The sequence below is a fragment of the Aulostomus chinensis genome, chromosome 11 (assembly GCF_037954235.1).
Source record: "Aulostomus chinensis isolate RoL2024-O1b breed Wild chromosome 11, RoL_Achi_v1.0, whole genome shotgun sequence".
NCBI lineage: Eukaryota > Metazoa > Chordata > Actinopteri > Syngnathiformes > Aulostomidae > Aulostomus > Aulostomus chinensis.
The window spans coordinates 13,363,242-13,390,651 of NC_141330.1; the positions used below are offsets into that span (position 1 = coordinate 13,363,242).

General features: G+C 42.6%; 2 protein-coding genes across 2 annotated transcripts; both read right to left on the minus strand.

The window, feature by feature from the left end:
* Positions 1 to 261: 261 nt before the first annotated feature.
* hacl1 (2-hydroxyacyl-CoA lyase 1) lies at positions 262 to 7,063 on the minus strand. The gene is made up of 17 exons (XM_086218657.1): positions 6,889 to 7,063; positions 6,596 to 6,700; positions 6,464 to 6,504; positions 6,308 to 6,388; positions 6,162 to 6,234; positions 6,005 to 6,082; positions 5,749 to 5,843; positions 5,371 to 5,483; positions 5,108 to 5,243; positions 4,806 to 4,911; positions 3,676 to 3,759; positions 3,434 to 3,535; positions 3,159 to 3,313; positions 2,219 to 2,377; positions 1,621 to 1,728; positions 1,361 to 1,547; positions 262 to 528 (listed from the first exon to the last, which is right to left on the minus strand). Exons 1-17 carry the CDS (start codon positions 6,937 to 6,939, stop codon positions 496 to 498), a joined length of 1,707 nt encoding a protein of 568 aa, XP_086074783.1. The 5' UTR covers positions 6,940 to 7,063; the 3' UTR covers positions 262 to 495.
* A 938-nt stretch (positions 7,064 to 8,001) lies between these two features.
* On the minus strand, positions 8,002 to 25,746 carry ankrd28b (ankyrin repeat domain 28b). The gene is made up of 28 exons (XM_086218663.1): positions 25,175 to 25,746; positions 20,893 to 20,976; positions 20,356 to 20,434; positions 19,419 to 19,489; positions 19,096 to 19,296; positions 16,890 to 16,977; positions 16,346 to 16,488; positions 15,929 to 16,141; positions 15,311 to 15,389; positions 14,681 to 14,795; positions 14,294 to 14,376; positions 14,041 to 14,104; positions 13,885 to 13,953; positions 13,659 to 13,799; positions 13,397 to 13,508; positions 13,263 to 13,289; positions 13,086 to 13,160; positions 12,797 to 12,998; positions 12,617 to 12,704; positions 12,419 to 12,536; positions 11,772 to 11,991; positions 11,423 to 11,510; positions 11,260 to 11,343; positions 11,019 to 11,164; positions 10,855 to 10,937; positions 10,655 to 10,737; positions 10,472 to 10,563; positions 8,002 to 9,602 (listed from the first exon to the last, which is right to left on the minus strand). Exons 1-28 carry the CDS (start codon positions 25,199 to 25,201, stop codon positions 9,319 to 9,321), a joined length of 3,159 nt encoding a protein of 1,052 aa, XP_086074789.1. The 5' UTR covers positions 25,202 to 25,746; the 3' UTR covers positions 8,002 to 9,318.
* Between the last annotated feature and the right edge of the window lie 1,664 nt (positions 25,747 to 27,410).

The window sequence follows — 27,410 nt, forward strand, 5'->3', positions numbered from 1 at the left end:
GATGCCTCTGTGAATGATTTATAGACAATATCATTTTAGAAAATTACAACAAAAAATCAAGTGGGAATTGGAAAAAATGCACAAATGGGCAAAATGCCAGAAAAAGATTTAGAAATTTACTGTCAAAGTATTTTGTAAGTGTTCAATATAAATTTTCCAGTATAATAATATTTTAACAGGTTTAAGTAATCACTACTGGACACAGAGGCGTAACTTTCATCAATTACTTTGCAAAATACTTTATTGTAGAATTACGTTTTCAATTGCAGTATTAGTGTGTAATAAGAATCAATTAAAAAAATATATATGTACATTAACTTCATGTAAACAATTTGCATCTTTATATTTCCCAGTGTCCTGAGGCAAACCGTCGCTGCTGCAATGATGATGATGGTGATGATGATGATGATGGTGATGATGATGATGATGGTGATGATGATGATGATGATAAAATAGCGTTAGCAGGGTTGGCGCTCTCTCTTCCTCTCTTTCCGTCTATAAGTTGGAGCGTGTCAGCCAAGGGAACTCCTGGAAATACATATAAAAACGTGTTATATTTCCCTTAAATGACAACTTTTTTTTTTTTTAAATGATACTAAAAAATTATTTTGCTGCAAAATTCAGAGACCCGCAGGAAGGAGCTTGATCTTCATGAACAGAGTAACAAAAGGAGACCAATATCATGGAACTGAGAGTGCCATGGATACAGTCCAACAATAAAACCTACAAACACGTCTGCGAAGGGTTGCGTAGATACATTCAACATAAACACACGGGGCCAGGCTGTCTAATTATGGGGACCCTGAAATAGAAAGGTCGGGTCGGCGTGAGGTGGAGGGATTGTGAGCGGAATAGGACGGTTCTACCGTGCACCTGGGGTGTGTGGATTACTGCTCAGTAAGGCATGTCAGTCACGTCGGCCTATGAGGACGAGACCGAGTCAAGTCAACACAGAGCTGCTGGTTGCTCATCACCTATCGCAGTCGTTTCATCACCAGTCATCACTGCTGTCCGACTTCTTGGTGTTTTACGTGCAGGTAAAATGAAACAAGCAAATTTTAGTTTCCATTCTAAGACAATAAAATAGTTCAAGTTATAAGAAGCGTGCAAGTCAAGTTAATAAACATTAGTTTGAAATGAATAAATGAATTGGCGGCGGGACGCTTGTGTCCCCTCATAGCTGATCGTCTCTGCTTAAAGTTTTTGCAGCGTCAAGTTGATGCCTTCCTGCCTTTCAACTTCTCTCCTTATGTGCAGACAAAAGAACCCCTCCATTTATCAAATGGAGATTCCGCAGCTCTAGAAAACTTTTAATGTTTTAATGACTGGAAACAAATCTATCTCTGAAGGGATGCTGTACCTGCTGTTTCCTGTCTGAGGAAGGATCAATGAGCACATTGAGGAGGCTGGGTCTCTCCCAGTCACTCAAACTGAGCTGTAAGGCATCACGTAGCTCCTCCTCCGTCCTCACCAGGAACCCGCGACCTCCGAAAGCTGTCATGATCTCATCGTAACGCGCCTCAGGTAGGAGGGTCACAGGAGGGGCTCTGACAGGCAAGATAAGACACAGTTTAAGACAGCGCATCATCGAGCTGTGACTCCTGAGTCTGCATTACTCACACAGTAGCCAGATCCCCCGTTTTAGCCATTTCTTTCCAGGTCTCAGGATCCACGCCGCTGTATATACCGTTGTTATTGACCACGATAATGACGACTGGTAGATTATACCTGTTAAAAGACAGAGGGTAGTTAATAAACCTGCATTGCAGTTCCTTTTGCGATTAAAGAGTAAAAGGGGTGATTATGGAAGATTACTGTTGCTATAATTTAGATTTAAAGTCCAAATAGAAAATGAAGAGATTATTTAAGAGATTATGAATTTATGACAATAAAAATAATTCGGTCAGCCCAGAATTTTTTTTTAAATGAAATAGAAGATTTAAATGTGAAATGATAATTTGTCGACGTAAAGTCAGGAATTCTCATTTTCCCTTTCATCTCTACTTTGAGATTTTCTATTGTCTGTTTCTAATTTCCAACTTCCAATGATCATTTCACATTTTCAATTTGATTTTTCAATGTTCTTTTTGGACGGACTGATAATATTTCCCATGGTGAAAGAATTTTCTTTCAAAATATTCTCTCTCTTAGATTTCAGATGTTGGACTTTTGATTTGAACGAAGCCCCAAAATAATCCACGGTAGCAAATTCACTTGCCTGCACATGGTTTCAACCTCCATGCCAGAAAATCCAAAGGCGCTGTCTCCTTCGACACACACGACCCTTCGGCCTTTATTCTCGCTCCTCTCCAAAGCAGCTGCCGCTATAGCGAAACCAAGACCGACGCCCATTGTTCCAAAAGTGCCTGCATCCAACCTGCTTAAGCGGAGGATTAGCTGACCACATCTGAACAAATATGCGCATGAAGAGGCATCATCAGTCTCCGGCATGACTTTTTTGTGACTCCAGAATGCAGAAAGAGCCAGACATATATATTTAGCATGAAGCTAACGGTGACTAAGGGCTAATAGATGCAAAATTCTCGGTTTACAAACTCTAAAGCGCATCATCTGGTATAATCCACATCTTCTGTACCCAGCTATGTGCTCATTAATCAACAAACACTTAGGTGTGAGCTACAAAAACAAACACTTTGTTCTTGAGCTTGGGTGTACAAGCCTGAGCAAACGGGTTCAACCGACTCTCCACCACAGTAGAGTTTTTTCATTTTTCCAATGTGTTTGTGGATTACTGAGCATACAGCTGGCTGAAGAAGACCTGGATTATACCTGATGCTGCGCTCAAGAGTTTGTAAACAGAACATTTTTGAGCAGCTGGTCACCATTAACTAACATGTCTGACGCTTTCTGTGTTCTACAACCACAAAGCAATGATGCAGGAAACAAAAACGTGTTTGCAAGCTCAGACATTTGTGAGTACTTGAAGTCTAAAATACACTGGTTGAAGTGCGCATTTTTCCTGTGTTTCACTGGTTTCTGAGGGCTCGTCCGCCATGAACGGCGCATGTCCCGGAAGTATGCTTGCATACATTCAGAGCTGCTAAAAGTTTACAAGATTTCTATTTTGGCGGATGATGCCATGCCATAAAACCTCTGCAAGCTCCTGTGCACCACTGGCGTTTTTTAGCGGTCCTTGCCTGTGTCGAGGGAAGTAGTTGTTCAACATTGTTCGACCGATGTCCATGGTGTTCGCCCCCTCGCTGACAATGATGCAGTCATGCGGCAGCAGCTGTGAGACGTGGTGAAACACTGTGTAATAGTTCATAGGCAATGTCGACTTGAGAGCCAGCGCCTGTGCAGAGGAAAGACAAAGAATACATCAACAACAACAACAACAACAACCACAAAAGCATCCAAATCAGGATGTGACAAGTTGGAACAGATTTTGGGTAATGACATAAAAAAAAAGCACCTTTGTTATTTTTGCATTAGCAGCTGCCTTCTCCTTCAATGTGCTCCACCACTCTGTATCAGACGGATACTTCCATCCGTCTTGGTAGACGCAGTCTCTGAGCTGAAGGGAAAAAAGAAGAATAAGTGATTAAAAACAAACACATGAGAGGTTCTTTTAAGTACCTCTTCAAGTGCATGACACAGACCCGCAGGAGAGAAGCAAAAACAAGTGGGTGAGAGTTTGTGCGCACATTAAAATACCTGAGTGATGATAGCATTGACGTCTCCCAGGAGAGCAGCAGCGGGCCTCACGTTGTTACCCATCTCCTCGGCACAAAGGTCAACCTGCACACAAACACAGACACACACAGACACACGCATGTTTAGAACACAAGAGTGTTTCGTTATAAAGTGAATCACAGAACAGGAAAAAGAAACACAGACTGCATTGTAATATTAATATCATGGTATTAAAATACAGCTACAGAATGCAGCAGGGATGAGTGACCTGGATTTTAGCATCACCGTGGGCTCGTTACTGCCAAAAATAAGTTTTGTGGCAAACAACTTTTTTTTTTCCCCAGGAAGAGGATTCATACAAATGAACACCACTTTTATGATTCCTGGTTTGAGAATGCAATCACTAAAAGAAGAAAGCTAAACTAGGAAGGAACTAAACTGTAGAAGCAAAACTTCGCTCCAGCTGCCTGTGCAGTTTTTCTGTGTGATGACCCATCCATCCATCCATTTTCTATACCGTTTATCTGTTAAGGGTCGCTGAGGGGCTGGAGTCTATCCCAGCTGACATTGGGTGAGAAGGGGGGTTGGATGGGTCACCAGTCTGTCACAGGGCCATCAGGCGCAATGAGGGGTTCAGTATCTTGCTCAAGGATACTTCAACATGGTCTCTGGGGGAAGTGAGGATCGAACCAGCGACCCTTGGGTTGCTAGGAAGCCACTCTATCTCTGAGCCACGCCGCCACTTTTCCGTGTGATGACATTTAATGTTATTGTGGCTCTTGTCCTCAGCAACCGTCGTTTGGAAGACACATAAATGCTTCAAAATTCACATAACAGTTCAATCATAATTTATACTTTTACAGCTGTCACTGCTACCCCTGACAGAGTAACAAGGTGAACGGTGACTTTATTCATCACTGGAGTCATCATGGCGGGTCTACTAGAGAGCATTATATTGATAGGTGCCCCTCTACGAAATGCAAAGGGTTGGCCATTCGAGATCAAGACAAACTATAACCTCCACAATAAGCATGTAGTTAAACGTCAGTCAAAACTATTATTGTATTTATAAAAGCAGACTTCATGCCAACATAAGAGTTGACCTGGTGAAGAGGCTGGTGAGTGTAGGTGTAAACCTTACAGGGTCATACCTGAATGACCTTGACATCAGGGTCGAATCTGGGTGGCAGACCAAAATGCAGGATCCAGTTGAGCCGAGCTCCTAGAAGAAGCACGACGTCCGCCTGGAGAAGAGCCCTTTGTATCAGGAACAAGAGCAGAAGGTCAAGAAGATGGAACACAGAAAACAGACGACAGCAGAACAGTATTTGTAGCTCTGCATATATAACATTCATTCATTGTTCATAGACTTCTGGCACATTGTGCCATCAACATTTACTTTATGATGGTCATAAAAACCAAAATAAACCAGATATCACCAAAAGAGGCTGACCTTGAGCGGGCAGCAGCGACACAGTTGGGGTGATCATCAGGCAGCACTCCTTTCCCCATGGGGGTGGGCAGGAACGGCAGACCACACAGCTCCACCAAATCCCTCAGAGCCGTTTCTGCTCGCCCATAGGCTGCTCCTGTTGGGTGCAACACCAAACACATCATCATCATCACTCAAACGCGCTCTGACTCACCAGGATGGAAATGAATCCAGTTTATTTCCATGCCAAAGAGACCCAGTGCATATTTGCTTCAATGCGCTACCTTTGCCAACGATGACTAGAGGTCGTTTGGCTGCTTTTAAAACGGCGATGGCTTCTTTGATTGCATTGTGGTCAGCAGAACTGACCGGAGGAGGCGGACAACAGGACACAAATCTGCAGGAGAAACGCAACCCTTTGAATGTCAACATGTTGTGTCTGTAACCGTTGGAGCGTTCCAACCTGCAGGAGATTTACCACCAGTGCTGAGTCTCCAGCATCAGGCAACCTCGACTGTACCTTAAAATACAGTTTTTAGCACATTACTATTTTACTTATTTATATAATCTCAATTTTACAAACTTCATTTTTATGTCTGCAAGTACATGACAAATAAAGGATTCTTGAATCTAGGACTCTAGGATTATAAATGACACCAAACCTGACATTGCTTCTGTCCACTTTAGCATTGACCATGTCCCCTGCAATGTCCACATAACACGCGCCTGGACGCCCATAAATGCTCGTGCGAACTGCCTATGAGAAAGCAAAAACAGTAAATGTCATATTCTTGTTAAAAATACACAACAGAACTCCGATTTATGGCAGTAAGTTGATCTAAATTTGAAACCAAGCAAAAATATATGATAAAATAAAGCGAGGGAGGCGACGGCAGAGCAGACAGGCATGGGTGCTACCTTCTCGATCACAGCAGGAATGGCTTCCAGGCTGCTCGGCCTAGCAGAGAACTTGCTGTATAGACGACACGCTTCCACCTGGAACAAAAGAGAAAAGGAGATACAGTCACACTCGTGACGCATCATCAGGCAGATTCAACATGTGGCTGCGTATCACCTGGGGGAATTCCTGAAAGGCCCCTGCTGTTTCCTGGTTTCGATCCGATGACCCTCCAATAACAACCACTGGCCTGTGCGAAGCCAACATACACTTCATAAATCGTACAACCAGGTGTCAGTATGGGTTAGATTTAGGAGTCGTACCAGCAGTTCACGTTAGCGTTGGCCATCCCTCCTAGAGCATGAATGAGTCCAGGTCCTGACACCACCAGGCAGGCTCCTGGTCTGGATACAGATAACCACAGGAGATATGGAGAGACAAGCTGACACACCAGCTGCTGCATGATCCAGATCACTTACCTCCCGGTCAGGTATCCGGTGGCAGATGCAGCATAGCACGCCTGCAATAGTTAAGCAGACCTGATTTTAATACAACACAGCATTGCTTGTGTTTAGGAAGGAAACTGATGAGCACAAATTTAAGTGTTTAACCGCTTGTTCGTTGCGCATCCCAATGTATTTGATTCCTGCAGCCTGAGCAGCCATGGCCACCTCAATGACAGGAACACCAACTATCCCAAACATGTACTCCACTCTCTGCAGACACACAATTATATTTGTAGATTAGCTGCTGCTAGTCTACCTGTTTTGCCATGTAATAATCCGTTATAAGCGCTCATAGCACCTCAGAGGACCTTTGACACGCTTTCAACAGCAGCTGCAGGCTCAGTTTCAGTTGGACAGTAAACTTCAACAAAACTTAGCAGTGTTTTGTTTATACTCACCTGAGTCTTCAGAGCCTCAGCAATCAGCTGAGCTCCCGTCACTTCGTCCATGCTAACTAACCCTCTCACTGCTTACAGAGCGACTAAATACTGCCCTCACTAACTACACGGATAAGTTATTGACCTTTAACAGGCGCGTCCAACAGTCTTCTGTTCGTCCCTGATTCACATGAAGACAATCCGCCCCGTTTATCACTTCCGGGTTGATAGCCAATGAGGGGCGACGCTGTGTACGTCACACGAACCAAAGTTTGGCTCTGTTTTGATTGCAAACATTCATTGTAAAAAAAAAAACAACTCAATAAACAAAGACTTGAGCATTCATTAAGTGGATATTTGTGTTAAATATTAGTTTTCGACTGATGCAAAATTTTACAGCTACATAAACAGGTCAAAGAGTCGGATGTTTTTTGTGCAAATTCCTTGAACATAAAATGAACGTCTCATTCACTTATTTTTTTTTTAATTGATATTAATCCAAACTTAAACTCTCTGGTGAAGATTGAAAAGAAAAAAAAGCTCCCTCTGTCAATTTGCATGCATTTAAAATATTTTAATAAAATATTCCTCTTTTGTTATTTGTACACTGAATGTCAAAGCTTCTCAGCCAAAGTTCTCTACCTAATTTCTGAATATAGGTATATGTTCTGCCAGCTGAAATGATGATATTTTTGATTATAAATTAGTTTCTGCTTTACTTTATGATTTCACATATATCTTTTTCTCACAAAACGTTACACGTGCCAAATTGCTCCTCTGATGCCATGCTGTGATGAATCGATGTCATTTGCCTGTATTGATTCTGGCTTTTTTAATATTTCTGTTCAAAATCAAGATATCTCGCACACAAGTCTGCACTTATTGGGTTTTGACAGCCCACATAAACTTGTTATTGTGAGAAAAGCACAGATATTAACAATCGCTCCATCCACGAAAGCTCAAGTCAGCACGCGAATCAGGATCCCAGGCAGCGGAACACATCTCAGCAATCATTCATTCTACTGACATCCACACATCCTCTGCTGTGAAAACTGCTGTCCTCGTGCTTCATGTTGGGTTTTTTTTTTTTGTGTGTGACTAGATTAAAGGCTCAAAAGACTCATGTCATTATTAAATAACTCATTTCTTTATTACTCATAAAATATACAGCAATCTCAGTACTGAAAGAATTCATTGGAGCTTTGAATTCACAGTCATAATTTCTATATACACTGTAGTTTCATCCCTCTTCAAGACAAAAAAAAGCAAGGAAAAGAAGCTTTTCCATTCTAATCAAGCTAGCAAACCTATTGTACATATTTCCAGTTAAAACAATTCTTCAACAGAGAAAACTTGGGAATTTTGAATCATAGAAGGATTGAGTGGTTTCTTCTTTTTTTTTAACGTTAAAGCAAGCAGAACCTGTCAACAAACACTGACTAATAAGAGCAAACAAAAAAAAATCATGTCACTCAAACGGAAGAAAATCAACGCTGTCCAATCATTGGTTTACAGTGTTTCTCCTCACAAAGCCTCGGATATCTCCGTATCCGATCAGTGCTTCTTACAAGTCTCACTCTACTTTCACAGCTGCCTCTACAAACCCATTTTTTCAGTAACTAATGAAGGCACAAAATGAAAACATAAATATTAACTGAAAAAGTACACAAATAATTTATTATTGAAAGGCTAAACCGCAATGGACAGGTCAATACATAAAGGTAAGGTTAATCAACTTAAAAATAACCTGGTGTACAAATATTTTTAAATTACTCAGGGTCTGTTCATTTGAATTTTTTTATTATTTTTTTTTAGAGGATAAGGAGCTTAAGACATGAATATTTAAAAAAAAAATTTGATCTTGAAACAAACCAACAAAAAAACATTTCCCTCCTGTGTGATGTACAGACTTGAAGGACAAGTGCATTCTGATGGATGTTGTGTGCCGACATCAATATTTAAATTCTCACAGAAATTTCAAAAATGGAAAGACTGTCTGCAACCCCCCCCCCCCCCCCTCATTTACAATGTTAAAACTAGGTTAAAATGCATTGATATCTTTTGGTCCATGTCGGTTTAGCTTTCTGTGAGATGCTACCATCCCTCTTCAGCATGTTATTGCTGTAAAACGGTTGCTGTTCGCCCAACAACTGCAGTTTTCCCAGGTGGTCCATGTTGGTTAGCTGCTAGCTTCAGTAGCAGCTGAAGGACACCTGGTGCTGGATGAGGTTGGGATGAGTGTGGGCCAGCCTGCTGATCCTCCTCCCTCTCTTGCTCTCTGATGTGTGTTGGGGGGGGCTTGGGGGTGAGGTGGGGACTCTTAAGGCTCCTGTGTGGGCTTTTCTCTTCTTCTGCCCTCCCAAGCTGGCGATGGGTGATTTTTTTTTTAAGACACAGTGTGTGTATGTGTGTGTGTATTTTATCGCATTTACGGTCTTTTCCTCTTGTCCTTCAGTACGTCTCTGAGTCCGAGTCGTTGAGCTCCTCGTCTTTGTAGAAGCCATCGTGATGGCTGATGTTGTTGAAGCTGCAGTAGGAGCTGTGCTGGCCGCGCAGCACCGGCAGGCTATCGAAGGTGACGCTCTTAGAGGGGCTGGTGGTGTAGTGGTTAATGGCACTGAAAGGAAGGGTGGGTGCCGGGGTGCAGGGGGACACAGGCATCATGGTGGCGAGGATGAGGGCTAGGCAGTCGGCCACATCTTTGTTGGGAGCGCAAGCCAAGGCGGGGGTGTAACCTGAAGCAGTGACAATCAGGGTTTATTCTAAGACATCATAAAGTCAATTTGTTGCTGGTGTTTATGAAAACTGTACAAACAGCTGAAGACAACAAACAAACATGTCACAATTTCTCATGTTGCATGGTCCCCTGACAACACGGGCCAACTGTCAGCTGTCGTGAGCATCTGTGGCCCTAGTTTCTGAGGTGTGGCCTGCACTTTGGCACTGGTCTGCACTTCCCAAGCCAATTGAACATGCTGAATAAGCACCACAGGCCGTCTGTGAGAGAAATGGCACTGATTGGCTGGTCAGTGAATCACAACACGGTAAGAGAAACATAAGCGACCAAAGAAACAACTGAGTTTCAACCAGAGTGCAGAACGTTCAATTTTTCATCTTTAATTTGACCGATCATCATGAAAAACAGCAGTTCTGTTATATCTTAATAGAAGCAGATTATCAAATGAGTGGCAAGAAAATCTTGTGAAATTATTTGTTCATATCTGGAGGATGAATACTGACTGCTGCCACCTGCTGGTATGGTCAGTTATTTCTTCTCATACAGGTGCAGATCATTTGCTCGGTACATTGCTATGCTATACCTTTAATTAGGGCCTGAGCCTGAAGGTACTTCAGGCGAAGACCCTATTATGTTTGCTCAGCAGAGCAACACATTAGCAGCACTAAAAACACTACAAACACACACTAAACAGTGTCCCAGCCCCCCCCAAACCCATGAGGCAACTCAGCCAGACGGCCCGGAGCCGGTTTTCACATACACACCCATTCAAAACCTGGTACTAGACTGTTCTTGTCTTAATTTGCATTTCTCATTGTTTGGAGATAAAAGTAATGGTATTTAGTCAAAGGAAATGTGTGTATTTACCGTTTTCATCGACTGCAAGAACACTGGCTCCCTTAGCAAGCAGCTCTTGCACCACCACAGTCAGACCGTTTCTTGCAGCCACATGTAGAGGCCTTAAAGAAGAATGAAAAAACTTAACAAATAACTGACTTGTTCCTTCACACAAATACGGCTACAGAAGAAGACCGATCAGGCGACACATACGTCTGTAAGGCGGCGTTAGTGGCGTTTATGAGGTTTCTGTCAGTAATCTTCTCCAATATCAACAAGGCACTGGTTTCATGTCCCTGTAGAACAAGTACAGCTTGATGAGTATCACTAACAAAGCAGCCCAGAAATGTACTTTAACGGTAATTAAGTATGGAGTGGTGGTTGAAACGGGGCCGCCTAGTGGTTAACCACACCTTACTGCAGGCAAGATGAAGTGCAGTGTTCTTCACACCATCCTGCAGAGTGAGATCAGCTTTTGCACTGCTCACCAGCAGCTCTGACATCAAGAGGAAAAGGTTAGTAACTTCTCTCATTGATACATTATGGTGTGCAGATTAAAGCAGAGCACCACACCTACCGACAGCATTGGTCTGTCCGTTCTCGGCAGCCATCATGAGCGGTGTCTTCCCCGCAGCGTCAACGCTGTTCACCTGAGCGTTGTGGCTCAGCAGCAGCTGGAGACACTCTACATGGTCGGTGAAGGCTGCAGCATGGAGGGGGGTCCTGCACACGCATCATGACAAGCAAGGATCACGGTTTTATCAGGCAACGCAGGCGCAATGTACATCAATAAATTGTCTTAATATGAATGTGCTCACCTATTTTTACTGTCTTTGGCATTGACAATGGCAGGGCCCAGCGTGTCTATCAGCATCTCAGCAGCACCTTCATTATCATGGATTCTGAAGGAGAGAGAAGTCCCAGTTCTTTCATCTGTCCTCACAAGCAACAATAAAATCAGAAAACAGCACAAGGCCTTACACAGCACAGTGGAGGGGGCTGAACAAATTGCCTTCAGCCTTGTGGAAAACTTCTTGTTCCAGCAAAACCTCCACACACGTATCGTGACCTGCAAGAGAAATCAGTTCTCAGCCAGGACTCACAATCAGGCTTCTAGAATGTGTCCAACTCTAAACATTGGGTGCATTGAGAAATGTACAAGCATGAGATGTGAAATACGATGCCTCAAATACACTTGCGTATGTGCTTCTCTTTATTTGGTTTGCAGCATGCCTGTATTTCATGTATCAATAATTCAAGCATGAAAAATAAGCATTTTTATGACTACATTGATGATGCTTATGAGGTCTTCAAACCCTCATCTCTGTACCATTGTAGCAGGCCCAGTGCAGTGGGGTGTAGCCTTGGTTGTCTGTTAAGACAGGGAGTGTTTCCACTGATTGGGCAGCATGCAGCAGACCTCCCAGTACCCCAATGTGTCCACATGCTGCTGCTAGGTGGATGGGCGTGCGCCCTTTACAGTCCCGCACCAGGAAGTTGGCGCTGTGCTGAAGCAAGGCCTCCACAGACTCCTCGTGACCAGTCACAGCCTGAAACCAGCCGAGAACATAGATGAGTGTTATTACTGATGGAGCCCTCCGGGGGAGGAGTCCTACTCCTTTGATGACACACACAAGGGACATTTGTGGTTTTGGTCACGTACAAGGCTGCGCTGCTCGAATCAAAAACTTGAGGGAACTACGCAGAGCAAATAAACCCCCAAACAAACCAAAAAAAAAGGAAGCAGCTTGTATCAACATGCCTGAAATTCAACCCAAGAACAACTGCTGAAATACACTCAGATGAAAAACATGAATTTAGCAGGGAAAAGGAAAGGTAGCAACATTCGAAACACTTAAGTAAAGAAAATATGATTGAAAAAATATCAAATTGATGGCTCAGGTCTCGTACCGACAGTGAGTTAAGTTTCAGTTTCACGTTTTGTACAGCAATGTATTGCAGGAGAGGTGCACTCACTCCTCTATGCAGGGCCGTCCTGCCCCACTTGTCTTTGGCTTCTACACTGGCTCCCTTATTAAGCAGCGAATATACACAATCTGTGTGTCCACTCAGGACTGACAGCATCAGAGGCGTTCTGAGGAGTAACAAGACGTGACGTTAAATAATGTCTCACAAACTCTTACTAATGAGAAATTCAGCTCAAAGTTGACTTACTGTCCATTTCCATCTTGAATGTCTACTGCACTTTGAAGATCAGCATTTCCGATCAGCAAACGCAAACATTCTGAATGACCGTTAGTAGCTGCAGGGAATTCACGAAGCAGTTGTTAGCATTAATTAGCTTGATTATACAAGTTTATAGATAATAAGTAACTCGTTTTTCCTTCTCTTCACCTGCAGCATGGATGGGGGTTCGCTTCAAGGCGAAGTCTTTGACCAGGATAGAGGCACCCTGGTTGATTAGGACGTCCACACACTCCACGTGGCCTTTAAATGCAGCCAGGTCTAGAGGCGTACGTCCTTGACCGTTTCTCACATCCAGATCCAGTAGAGACTGCACCAGAACCTCCATAGCATGGTGGTGCCCATGGTATGCCTGAAAGGTCAATTTAACATCAATAAAAAGGCCGTGAATAAAACAAAAATGTGTATTATTCTGTCTCGTGGAAACTGAGTCACTCACAGCAAGGTGCAGGGGGCTGATGGGAGCTCTGACATCAGAGTCATTCAGGATGTCTGTCCCTGAGGTTTCCATTAGCTGGGAAAAAAAAACAACAAAAAACAGACCAGTTGGAGCACACACTTCTGATTTGGAAAAAATGATACATGCATAAAGAGGAAAAGTACAATTTGTGCTCACCACATCCAGAGGTGTTTCACTTGCAATCTGAAAAACATTAGGGTCATGCAGTTATGGGTTACGATGTAGTAACGCAAAAATGAAAGAGATGGTGCAGGTGATGTGGACCGTGCACTCTAGAGTGAAGTTCTCACCAGCTCCAGACAGAGGCGATGTCCATACGCCGAGGCGTAGTGCACAGCATTGTAGCCCTGATTGTCCCGAATCCCTGGATTAGCATCATTTCGCAGTAAATATTCCAGGCACCTGCAGACACAACAAAGGGCTCTGTAGTCAAGGAAACAAGAGCTTCTTTTGTGTCCTCAAATGAAACACAGTCTACCCCTCCGTGCATGTGAGCTTTTAACTTTTATATCAGTCTCTTTTATGCAATGCAATGCTGAAAGTATTACTGACTTTCCGTCTGTGTCAGAGGCAGCGGCGTAGTGGAGAGGCGTGCAGCCCCTCTCGTCTAGGTCATTGACGCTGGCCCCGGAGCCCACCAGAGCAAACAGACACTGGTAGTTACAGTTGGCAGCAGCGTAGTGCAGAGAGGTCCTGGAAAAGCAAACAGTTCGCTGTTCAAACTGAACTGAGGAAACTGGGGGGCCATTTCCAAAATCCAAGGTTAAACACCACGAACCTGCCGAAGCTGTCCTTTTTATTAAAATCTGCCCCCGTGTTGAGCAGGAGATTGAGACATTCCAGGTTTCTAAGAAATCAAAAGAGATTTACGTGAGGACGACTTAAGTCTTGATCTCAGGGGTCATGAACTATCTGGGTGTCCTGTGGTCCTCACCCTCCAGCAGCTGCAGCATGTAAACAGGTCCTTCCAAAGTCATCAGGTGTGTCTATATCAAAGCCTGCATCAGAGGAAAGGATTGGGAATGTGATCCACTACTCAGAAGTAGCTGCCATCCTCTACAAGTTACTTGGTTAATTAAAATACAAGCCCTCGCCGTACTAAATCTGGACCCTGTGAATGCAGAAGCTCTATCATACTGTAGGTTTGACACCTCTGGGAGTCGATAGAGTTCATCAGATCGTCTCACCTGAGGACAGAAGCTTTCGACAACAGTCTGAGAATCCACTCAGAGCAGCCAAATGCAGAGGAAACATACCATGGACCCCTCGTCTGTAAAGATCATTAGAACGCACGTCAACCAAACATGAACACTTCTACATACTGAAATCCATACAGCTGCTGATCACTTTTCACCAGCAGACCTCTTTTTAGAGATTTGTCCCAACTGATAGTCATAAGAAAGAGGGTGTTGTGCGATGTACAGACAGTTAAAAAAATACAAACAATCTTTGAGCACAACTTGTGATTTTTGAGCTACAGAAGGAAGTTGCCACGGCATCATCTCTCTTCTTCTGTCTGTTGGTGAAAGATCTGAAACATCCAGCTGGTTTGTGTTTGTTAAAGATTGACTTACTTAGCCGTGTCAGCTCTGTTGGTAATGAGGGTGTTGATGAGGAGCTCGTGTCCGTATCGAGCTGCGATGTGCAGTGGTGTATTTCCGTTCTTATCTTCACAGTCGATCTCAGCGCCTTCGCAGAGAAGACAAATCAAGTGCTCAACCTGAGTGAGACTGAGAGGTACTTCTAGAATTTTCAAAGAGACCATATGTCTTTTTCATGCCACAACGCCCGTGGTTGGATCAGAACAATTTAACTGACTGGGGGATGATGCTAAGTGAGTGCGGTCCTGCACTGATTTCCTGATCGCTTCCAAGTTGGCTGGGATATTCTACTTTCTCCTCAGTTTGGTTGAGCATGGAACACTAAGGAAGCCACATACACTCTATAACTGCAGGCCCAAGACCTCTAGGTGTTTATTCAAGAGCTCTGGTTCGTGTTTTGTACTCCCATGATGTAACTGATGTCATGTTAATGATATATGTTACTAACTGCAATAAAGTTCTTCAAAAAAAAAAAAAAAAAGAAGAAGAAAGACACAGACACAGACACACACACACACACACACCCCGCCAATGCTGGGAAATCATCCTGAAATCCCTCACGTCTCAGGGAGTCGTGTGGATTTGAATGTTCGAGCAGCTCACCATTTTCAATGATTGCTTGAGACCTAGAAAACCTTCCGTGGATGGCTGTCATGTGGAGGGGAGTCTTGCCATCCTTGCTCTGGAAAGAAGCGGAGACATGGCAAAATCATTCAAGAGGTTATGAGTACAGCTTTCACCTAAAAAATATGAAAATGGAAATTGGTTCATGCTTTGAATGAAACTGCAACAATAAAAACAATTTATTGCACAAACTAAGGGGAAAAAAAAGCCCACTCTGTCATTGTCCCTGTCCACAGAGCATTTTTTATGAGTGTGTTTTAGCATTTGTTCCCACTGATACCAAATTCCACTTTTTGTATGTGGCAGCTCCAAGCACTTTCTGGGTGCAGATCTTCGCCTTTTCATTCATTCATTCATTCCTTCTTTCCTTTCACTGCTAACCAGTTGTGCAGGACATTTGTGAAAGGATGGATTCATGTGCTCACACTACGTTTGACCACTTAAATGTTGTAAGAGCGCTACTACCTCTCAAAAACGTAAATATTCCTTATTTTATCAAAAGTGATTATTTCAACCTGATGGAACTGCCCGAAAAATAAGAGTCAGTTATTGAGTTTAAGTCTCCAGGATCAAGGTTTCATTTCAGTTTGGACTCACCTTGATATTGACATCAGCCCCATTACACACTAGCAGCTCCAGACACAACGCCCCGTGGCGTGAGGCGGCGGTAAAGTGGAGAGGAGCGAAGCCCTTCTCATTCACCTGGTTGACGTTGGCCCCGCACTCGATGAGTTCGTTCACCACCACATCCTGCCCGTTGTAGCAGGCCACGTGGAGGGGGGTGTTGCCATATGCATTTGGCTCATTGATCTAGATACACAGATGGACGCCATGTATTCAAAAGCATTTTCTAGACTGTTGTTGAAAAAGCGTGTCAGCGTGATGAGTCACAGACCTGAACATAAATACCATAAATCTGTGCACGGGGCGCTATCGCTTTTCTTTCATGATCAAAGCAGAGGTTCTATCAGCATTTTACAGTGTAATGACAGTACAGTCGTAGGAGGTACTCACATCCACCCCCAAGTCCAGGAGGTATTTGACTACGCTGATCATGCCACTGGAGGCTGCTGCATGTAGGGGTGTGTAAGATTTCTTATCTTTGCAGGCCACTTCGGCTCCATGAGATGCCAGCAGCTTCACTACTTCTATGTGCCCTGAAGACAAAAAAGAAAGAAAGAAAAAGAAAGAAAGAAGACAATTTACAATTTACTTAAACAAGCCATCAAACAGCAAATATTTCATCTGCTCTTATTTGGCTGCACTGAGCAATTTTCCTCCAACAGATGGAGACTGAAGCATCTCAATATGTAATACAATCTGCCTCTTCTACACTGATTAAAAGGATCGATGTCATCAGTGACGAAGTCCTCCACAGCACTCTAACGCCATCTAGAAAAATTACATCAAATAAATAATACATTCTACGCCTGCGAAAATAATCAAAAATTCAACTCGGTTCTTAAAATTTTCATGGACCACGAGATGAGAAGATTTCTTAATCGTATATGAAAAACTATTCACACGATAAAAGATTGAAAAAGTCTTGATTTATTACCCATGTAGGCCGCCCAATGGATTGCGCGGCGGTCCTTCTTGTCGAAGGCATTGATGTTGGCGCCTCTGGAGAGTAAGAGCCTCACCATCTGATGACAACAAAGACAAAAAAAAAAAAAAAAAAAGGCAATCAGGAATAATGTGTCGGGTGGCCTGCGACTGAACGCTGCTAATTGTGTGGTGCTGTCCTTCAAAGTCTGAGTGGGAACAATGATGTAGAAAACCGTGTGTGATGCTTTGATGGCAGGATCGATGTACAGATCCGCATGTCCACACCCCGAACCGGCTTTGATCTACTCTCATGAATTAAATGAGCTTTCACAGAGCTTAAAAGAAATTCTGTTTTGAATTACTGATCAATGCTGTACTGAAAACTGTGTGTTCATGCAGGATAAGATGACACAGAGCGTTAAACTGTCCAGTGTTGCTGTGGTGCTAAAAACATCCGGCTTCAAATGCAACCTATAATTTGGCTGATTACTTTAGAACATGGCTAGAATCCTTGCTGCCCCCCCACCCCCACCCCCCTTCACACACACTTCAACTGTCAGTAGAAGGAGCTGGGATGAAGATGTCAGCCAATTCCTCTATAATTAAATACAGCAATACAAACCATTAAGATTTCAAATGCAAACAAACTTTGGAAAAAAAAAGCCCCCCTGCTGTCTGTAAATACTGCAGCAGGACCCTTGGAGAGACCTTCTCCTGCCTCTGGTCTTGGCTACGTCTCAACCTGCCTGGTTCTTGGTTTGGCTAAAATTCACCTTAGTTTCAGTCGTGACTTTGTCTCGCCCTGCCTTAGTCTAGGTCTCTCAAAATCTTGTTTGTGTCTTCTCAGTACACTCCAGTCATGACTTGGTCCATCCTGCCTCGGTCTCAACTCAATCTTGCCCTGCCTTAGGCCCAGTATTGACTTGGTCTCACCCTACCTTTGTCCTGATCTTAACTTGGTCTCACCATGCCTTAGTCTTGGTCATAACTAGCCTTGGTCTCAGTTCAGCCTCACCCTACCTTAGTCTAAGTCTTGCCCTGCCTTAGTCTTGGCTTGGTCTTAACCGGCCTTGGTCTCAGTTCAGCCTCACCCTGCGTTGGTCTCAATCTTGACATGGTCTTGCCCTTCCGAAGGCTCAGTCTCTCATCAACTGTGTTGCTCAGCCACGATTAGTTCCACTGTTTGTCTTATCAGCTTACATGCAATCAGTATACAGTATATGACTTCACGCCAGCGCGACCATGAACCTGTGGTGCTGTAAGTGTGAGTACAATGTATGACTGACAGCCCTCAGTGTAATCTCCTTACAGACTGTCTGCTTCACTGGACAGTAGCTCTGTTGATCTGCGGGCTTCTTTTTGCATCAGTGAATCCCACACTTGTGAATGTCAAAGCTTTTTATGAATCTTAAAAACGACGGTTGTTAACAAGCAGACACGAAAAAAGTGGAAAGACTAAAAAGGTTGCTGCGGGCATGAAACACCTTCATGCTGAAAATAGAACAGGCGCAAAACTAGTAGTAGTTGAAGTAGATGCAGTTTGTTTATAGCTTTGTGTGCCTAATATTTGCATTTACACTCAAAAAGCATGAAAATGATGCTCATTAGTGATTATCCTCGGAAACAAAACACTTTTTCTGTTGAAATCGCAATAATCTAAATTTCAATGTAAAAATTTGATTGGCTTTTTATCCATGCAGACACAAAACACTTTCCCCTTGGAAACAAAGTGGAACAGCTGACTGGTGTAAATGTGGTCATCAATATGATTATACATGATTCTCTGTGGCTGTGACAGTTCTATTGTGGCTGGCACAACTCTGGCAGGCAGTCAGAGGAGCTATAAGGGGACGATGACAGCTTCACATCACACTTCTTTAAAGAGCAAGAACGTGACCATTGTTCACTTCTCCACTGAACTGCCACATACAATGACCATTGTGAGCGAGGGGAGCAGAAACACTTCCTTTCAGTAAGAGACCATCAGGGAGCTTAAGACTTTCGGACTAAAAACCAACAACATCAGGCTGGCTTGTCTGGTGGATTTTAGACACGTTTAGTTATAGCTGTAAAATACACCCACCCTGATGTTAGCGTATACTTGGTTCTTCAGGGAATTCGTCCATTGAACAACAAAATCAATACTAAACGGATTCAAGTACTTTTAGGGCAAGGGCTCACAGGGGAGTCAATCAATACTTGAGGTCTAACGTTACCTCCAGGTGACCGCTGAAGGCTGCGTGATGCAGCGCGGTCCGGCCCGCTCTATCTGACACATTCACATTGCTGAGTAGTGGGACGAGCGCTTCAGCACAGCGGACAGCCTTATTAGCTGCAGCGATGTGAAGCGGCGTCTGCCAGTTCTTGTCTCGGGCGTTTACGTCTGCAGAGTGTTTCAGCAGTACTTGGACGGCCTCCTGCAAGAAAACACAGGATTTAGTTTTAGACTATTTAGTTGGTTTTTTGTATGCACAATCACAACATGTGTGTGTGTGTGTGTGTGTGTGTGTGTGTGTGTGTGTGTGAGATAAGGACATACCTCACTGCAGGAAGCAACAGCTCGGTGCAGAGGAGTGAGCCACTTGTTATCTTTGGCATTTACTCTGGCACCTACGACACACAAGTTAGACGACGCTGGCTGTCAGACCATTTAAGGTCATACAATTTCATCACAATATTTTAACAGAATGATTTAAGCCATTTGACAAGCTGAGGGACAAACTCTAAGAGCACATCTATAGGTGTAGGTTAGAAGTTTGAGCGAACCGGACAGGAAAGTTGGTAGATATTCAACACTGAATGCAGCTGCATCATCTGGCTGTAAACTCAAAAAGTATTAAAACAGTCCACCAAGTTTCAATACTGAAAATTGCCATTATAGTCTAAAGTTCTACCAAACGCCCAAATCTATAATTCCATTTCGCTTTCATGTTTAAGGGGAAGATTTGATGAAATGAACACATTTTCACTATATTTAAACGATAAACTACTAACTCTGATTTGTTAACATGTTAAGTAATCAGTGATTTTCTTTAATGTATTTTCAAACTCCTTCTGTAAAAATACAGGCAACAATTTGTGGCGGTTAACAAAATGTAGAAATCTCAAGCTGTTGTTGTGAGGTACCATTTCCCATCTAGTGGCTCTCATTAAAACTGCAGTTCTCAACTCTTCACAACATGCACACGCAACAAGTTTGGCGTTTTCATCGCACAAGGGAAAAATGATGCCACAGCTGTGACTTGAGAGAAACAAGAGGAGCTCAGGGTCACTGGAGTTTGGTGTCCGTGAATGAAGGCTAACAGTAAGCGTGTGAACTAGCATCTGCTAGCTTTTCATGGCTTCTACTCTTTCCTGGACACACATAAATTGGCAGGTGGACAGGAAAGCAATGTTGTTTTGTTTTTTAATTCAGAATCACAATTCGGAAAGATCCAACTTCTAGTCTGAGTTCGTTTTAGGATGAAAAATCATACCTGAAAGAATCAGAAGCTCTATAATCTCTGCATCTCCGAGATAGGCAGCAGCATGCAAGGGAGTTCGCTTCTCATTGTCCTGTAAGGTGTCAAAGACAACACTGGGATTAAATACGAATTCCATATTGTACATTTGCAACTTAACTATGTTTTCTTGCTCCACTATATATGAGCCAGCTAAACTGATCACTACTCTCTTTGGCACAGTGTAGTGCTAAATAGGGAGAAATAAGTATTAACAGCCCTCAAAAGTGGGTTAAACACAGATTCTTTCCAATGAAACTCAAGTAAACACAAAGCAGCCTTATTCTGAATCAAACACCCCCACCAGCGAGCAGTAATAGCGAGGAATGCAACAAAATAAGCAGAGCTAGAACATGCAGCTGGAACTGTCACTGCACTGTTATTTACTCAACAAGCTGCCTGAGGCTTTTCAAGGACAGTGCTACGTTTTTAGGTTTTCACTTGTGTGTTGCTGGGTATTTCATACAAACAGACCAAACACAAGGAAACGGATGTGAAGGTCTGGGCGATTACCTGTGCGTTCACGTCCTCCTTTTTGAATATGAGCGATCGTACTTCATCAGGATCCACGTTGAAAATAGCTTTCAGCAAAGCAGGCTATAAGAGACAGAGAGTGTGTGAGTCAAATCAAGGTTTTTATCTTGACATGCGACAAATGCGAAGACGTGCACAGTTAGAGTGACCTCTGAACTGTGTATGATTCGGTTCGGTTTTGAAAGAACCTTGAAGAGAGTTCAGGAACCACATACACACACGATTCACTTCCAAAATAATTGTGATTAGGGAGAGCTCAAAGCAAAGCATGACTTGGGGGGGGGGGGGATACTAGCAGACTGTTATTGACCACATTCAAATAAGCCAATTCTGTTTTCAAGGCAGGGAACTCTATCATATATAGACTCCAGACGAATAGAATAAAAACAAAGTCTGATTTTGGATGAATAAAATCCAGTCACATGCTTCAAATGAGTGATGACTGAACATTGCAGCACCACGCAGCTTCAATGTTCACTCAAATATAATTAACGCGTCTGGAAGACAAGCCTGTTGAGGTAGACGAGAGGAAATGAAGCTGAAAAAAAAAGTCTGGCAGGTACAAATGTTAACAGTATTTCAGTAGTTTGATTTTGTAATGGCTCCACCTTAATGAAAGTAAAAAGAAGATAAGCCATAATAATAATAATAATAATAATAAAAAGTCTCCAGTTGATGCAACTGAACCCATCCAACATGAGATGATGTCATGTGTCTGAATGGCTTAAAAAAAAAAAATCAAACACAATCTAAGTTACCAGGATTCGAAATGAAGTACACTAGACGACTGACGATTGATGCAGGTATCGTGCTTCCTACTCTCACTTCTCTAAAAGTCACAACACTGACTCAGACTCTCTCAGGCGTGTTCTCACACACACACACACACACACACACACACTCACACACACACACACACAAGACTGAGTCTTCACATGCGCGACTACCAGGTGTGCAACTAAATAAATCACAGTTACTTCCTTAGTATATTCCCATCTGGTCTTAGCTGGATGGTGTGAAATCCAAAATGCAGACTTATAAGAAATAATGCACAACAAATACTGAAGTCACCGTTTGGCCAATGTCTGGGGCCTATCAGAGATGTATCGATCAGCCAATATATATCATCTTATCATAGATATACTACATGGGCGAACATATTTCTAATAAGTGCCAAGGTTAACATTTTTCTTTCTAAAACGGCACATAAAATGCAGAAACCAATGGCATAACAGCAGTCCTTCTCTTGATTTTATAGCAGGTAGCAACCAATATGCCAATATCTATCTACCGTAATTTCATTTTTCAAATAACAGAAATCATAATTTCCCATTATCTTGTGACCACCAGCTCAGGTAAATAATTTTCCATACAATCTTTAAAGTAGGCTGGCTGCAGCTTGACCGATAAAGAAGCATCAGCACATGATGAATCATTCCCACTTTTGCTTGTTTCATTCTAAAACTGCATCCTGTCAATTACATGGAGGAGAGATGCGTCATTAACCTTTGTTACACCTCTATGACTCGCCAAGTGTATTTGCTGAAATCAATGGAATTCTCATCAGTCACAAAAAACCCCCCAAAAAACAGCGTGATTGAGCTTTGTGCTAACGGAGTTCTAGCGTTGTAGCACTGGTCTATGTCTTCCTCCTGCACACCAGTGGAGTCTTGGATCAGGATGTTTTCCGCTGCCGGGGGGAGGAGGCTGGCATGGATGGGGAGAGCAGTGAGGGCAGGGGATCCCTTCCAGCGGCTGCAACTGGTTACCCATCAAAGACCCAGATGGAACATTCCTGGCTTCCACTAAAACTTAACTCTTTCCGGACTTTGGTCTCTGAACAAATAAATAAAGGCCGCACAATTAATTGCGATATCATCGAAACGGCAACATGGTGTACCACAATGTTCAAAATGAAAAAAAAAAAAAAGGACATAACACTCATTATAGGCTAACTGTGCGTCAGCATTTGCACTGCCGAGATGTCCTGCCTATACAGAGCCCGATAATTATCACACCATCGACACTATTACGACTTTTACATTTAAAATGAATACAATGTTGTAAGAATCAACCTTGCTGCAAATCATCACAATATCAGTCAAAATAATCACAATTATATCCAATGAAAAAATTCCATGAATCACCTAATCTATCGGTCTATCAGTGCTGATCAATGCACCATGCTTGAATGTTTATTGAACGTGAGACTTGCGACTGAATATTTACAGCCACATCAGTGTATGCAGATGACATTTGGTCATTAGAATTTCATCCCTCTCTCACTGCATCACCGCCTCATTAGCATATGTATAGTCCTGAGGCTTATAGGACACATCTAATAGTATATAGTATCATTTGAGCTACACAATTTATAATCCAGATCAAAAGGAATTAACTGTTGGATCCTGTGAGTCTTTCTGAGCTGCTTCCTGATAGGTTTCAATGACTAACGACATCCTTTGAAATTCCCCATGGTGCTTTGTAAGGCTTTATGAAATCTGTGCATACAGCCAAGCACGTCCACCTCGAGCCGACAGGAATAAGTCTTGTACAAATCCCACTAAAGACAGACATCAATAAAATTGACTTTACTGTTGCATCGGCGCATAAAAAGTCAAACACAGAAAGTACTTATATTTTTAGTGAACACAGAATGGACTGTTATCAATTTGACAAGGTGGGAGTTTCAACAAGTGTTTCAGTTTTAAGCAGTCTCATAGGTGCACTTACTACCTTCTGAAGCACAGTCACAAGCTAACTGAGCAGATGGATTGACGCTCACTAGTACTCAGGCTGACCCAGATGACTACCAGCTAGTGCCTTGGCATCACTTTTTCAATAACTGGAGACCATTCTTTCATTCTATAATTCCCATGAATATCTTCAGGGCTCAACAAAGTTTGGATTGACTGGGGACAAATTCAGTGTAACAAGTACGCACTTGTGCTCCTCACACTGGCTTGTTTTGACAATTTCTGATAAAGACAGACAAATCTGCATTTTGTTTTCAGTTCTACAGTCCTGCACAAGTGATGTAGGAGATTCTCTATGCTCCTCTAGCTGCATGACTGTGTGTGCACCTCCTCTACTCATGCAAGCCAGCCTAGTTAATACCATCACCATGGAGACAGCTCTTTGGCAACTACACAGCCTCACAGGAGCCCAGGCACAAGATCATTCAAGCAAAGACACACACACACACACACACACACACACACACACACACAAAGACACACGCACATACGTGTGTTACTAGAATAGCAGCCATGTGCAAAACAAGTTCTCCAATGATAACAGAAGGCTATTCTTGTTTACACAAGTAGATGTCAAGAGGTTAAAATAGTGAGATGAGAGACATGTCTAATCCTGTCATATTGTTCATCACCTCTTAAAACTAACCTGCTTGTGCCCACTTCATATAATAAATGAAATTAAGTATAGTATAATAACTTTTAAGGAATAGTTCCGACGGACGGAATCTAAATGACTATAGTCGAGGATGTAACTTGTCTACAACACTGTTATACATTCGTTATAAAGAATAAACATAGGTTTCCGGGACTTCTGAAAGCACCTCTCTATTCCAACTTAGAGCCACCATTCAAACAAATTTCAGCTAATTTGGATGAATGGTTAATTTAAGATGTATCACTGAGTTTTAACATGTCATCCAGTCTTACAGCCGTCACACCACATCTCCAGCTGGAGGAAGCGAAGCAACTGTCACAAACGTCCTGGAGTCCCAGTCAATAGATCGCTTGGGCTGTTATGATGAGCGCCTCTCACTACATTATTCACTTTCAATGGAACTCATTAAACCACAGAATCATTAAGAAATTAAAGTGTCAAGTTCTGTGCTGTTTTGTCACAATACGCTCACAAGTCAACCTCCCCCAATGAAAAGCAACAGAGGGGGATCTGTCTAGTTGCTGGAGATAAACAGTAATAGAAGCAGGTTACTACTCAACCGCTTGAACATGTGTTTCCATGTAAATGTAATGCGTCCTGTTACCAAGAAAAACCTGACTCTACATGTGTTCCACCGAGCATTAATAGCTGATACTGTGTGACACACGCGTAGCAGGTGACAATTCAGTATCTTCATTCACGTGAAACACTGCAGAAAATTTCAGAGAATAGCTGGTCGGACTCGAATTACATTCTGATGGCAAACGCTGAAATCGGGGTAGCTAGCTAATGCTAGCCTGCCAACATTAGCTTAAACTTAGGGTTAGATTTTGACACAATGTTCACCTACCTGGTCTCGAATTTTGAGAACCACCATATTTCTGGGATTTTAACTGTTCTCATGCAGATTCATAAAGGGCTATTTGTCTCCTTCCGAACAGCAGGGTTTGATCTTGGTACCTCTCCCGCTGGTCTGCTGGAGGCCTAGCGTGACGCTAGCGTTGCTATCTTGCTAGCTTACTAACCTGATGGCATGAAATTAGCGAGTAGCGGAAACTCCATAACATTACAGCCGCCATATTCAACGTTCCTAAACGAAGCAATTCGATTGGTCAAAAGTGCTCTATGTTGCAGTAAGAACGACATTGGTTGGTTGTTGCCAACAGCTCCCCGCAACAGACGCATTGTGTTGAATATTGCATTACTGACGATTCATCTCATATTTTATGCAGGTATTTCATTGTTTAAAAAAATTAAAATTAAATATCCAGATGAAAATATCGGTAAAGTATCCCGTTACAAAAGTGGCGTTTGTGCTAAACGATCGCAATGCTGATTTAAAGAAGAGCAATTGGATTAAAATGATGAATAGAAATAATTTTCTCTCCGGAAGAATTGGATTCGCCGAACAGTCTTCCATGCGTTTTGGTTAACACGCCGATTATATTTTGGTCCTGTGACCCAACATCCAAAATGTGGCGCAGTGTGGCCCTCTAGTGACGTAGCAGCAAGCTTTCAAATTAGATGATGTGTTTAAAATAAGACGTATAATTGTACTATTCTGAATTCTATTGACTTAAAGTCCAAGTGTCAATATCAGTACTTACAGTACACATTTAAGGAGACAAGAGGAATCTGATAGACCTGTTGACTTGGATAAATAAGTCAACCTGTGTAATCTGTGATAAAATAAATAACATAAAGTTAAAGCCTTGGACTCAAAACTTTATGTTGTTGGTGCATTCAGTTTTTCAACACTTTTATCAAAGACTCAGGATATTTAGATTTAGAGGAAGTACTCAGAATTTTAAGTCTCAGGAATTAAAGTCAAATCTTATGCGACTTCCCTACATTAATATCTTAGCCATGTCTTCAGCAGTCGGGCAGGGCACCGAGATTACTCAAGTGATTACGTGCCATCAAGGGACATCTTTCCATCAAAGAATAACCAGTACAACATAGGAAACAAGTCATTTTTGTAAGTGAAGTAGGCATTAATGGTCCTGTGAAAGAATGTGGCTTAGGCACACCAGACAAGTTTCCATGGTAGTCTCACATTTCAAGGCTTTGGATACATGGGGGGCAACTATGCTGATGATTTTGGGTGTAGATTGGTCGCCTATGCTGGGGGTAATCCTCGTGGATCTGCTCCTAAACCCCCCGAAAGCCACAGTAACTCTAGTAGGAATACTTTCTCACTGATGAGGCTGTGGTGGAGGAGCGTTCCCACAAATTAAAATAAAAAAGAAGAAAAACTGTGGACAAAGGAGTTGCACAAATGAAGAAAACAGATGCCTAAACACTCCCCCACCCACCCACCCACCCACCCATCTCTAAAACTGACACAGCCCGGCCCTGTGTTTATGCCCTCCTTGTTTACAGGATAACTGCATGTGTGTGTGGTGTGTGTTGGTATGTGTGGGTGTGTGTATGTGTGTGTGTGTGTGAGGGAGAGAGCGAGAGAGGCTGTTGCTTCCACCTTTTTAAATGAGATGTATCTCAGGTGCTTCTCAGGCCTGGATTTAGAACATCAGCAAATCAAGAGAGGCTGCTGGAGCTCACAGATCTCTTTTAAATAGTGATGATGTTTCGATGCCATAACTTGGTGCTGATTTATTCTAGTAAGTAAACATTTAAGGTAGAAAAGAAATATTCTTTAAGACAATCGTCTTGGCTGTCGTCAAACCAAAAATTTAGGTTTCCTGTGGAGCCAAAGGAAACATGAAAAGTAAAAAAACGACCAAATACGACAGAAGATTATAAATACAAATACAGAGGCAAGTTGAAACAAGTTTTAAACTGGAAATGCTGCATCACAGTTGTGCAGAGACATTTGACCGCCAAAATGTTTTTGTTCATCTTTGAGTCCCAGTAGATGTTTGAGGCTAAATTGAAAACAATTTAAAACAAGAGGATCCTGAGATAACACGTTGATGAGAATAAGGCGTGCATACAAACAGATGACATGGGTAGAGAACCCTTGACCTTTGACCAACATGTTTTCAGTTCATCCCAGTGAACATTTGAGCCAAATTTGAAGAAATTTCTTTAAGGCATTCCAGAGATATCACATTAACGAAAATGGG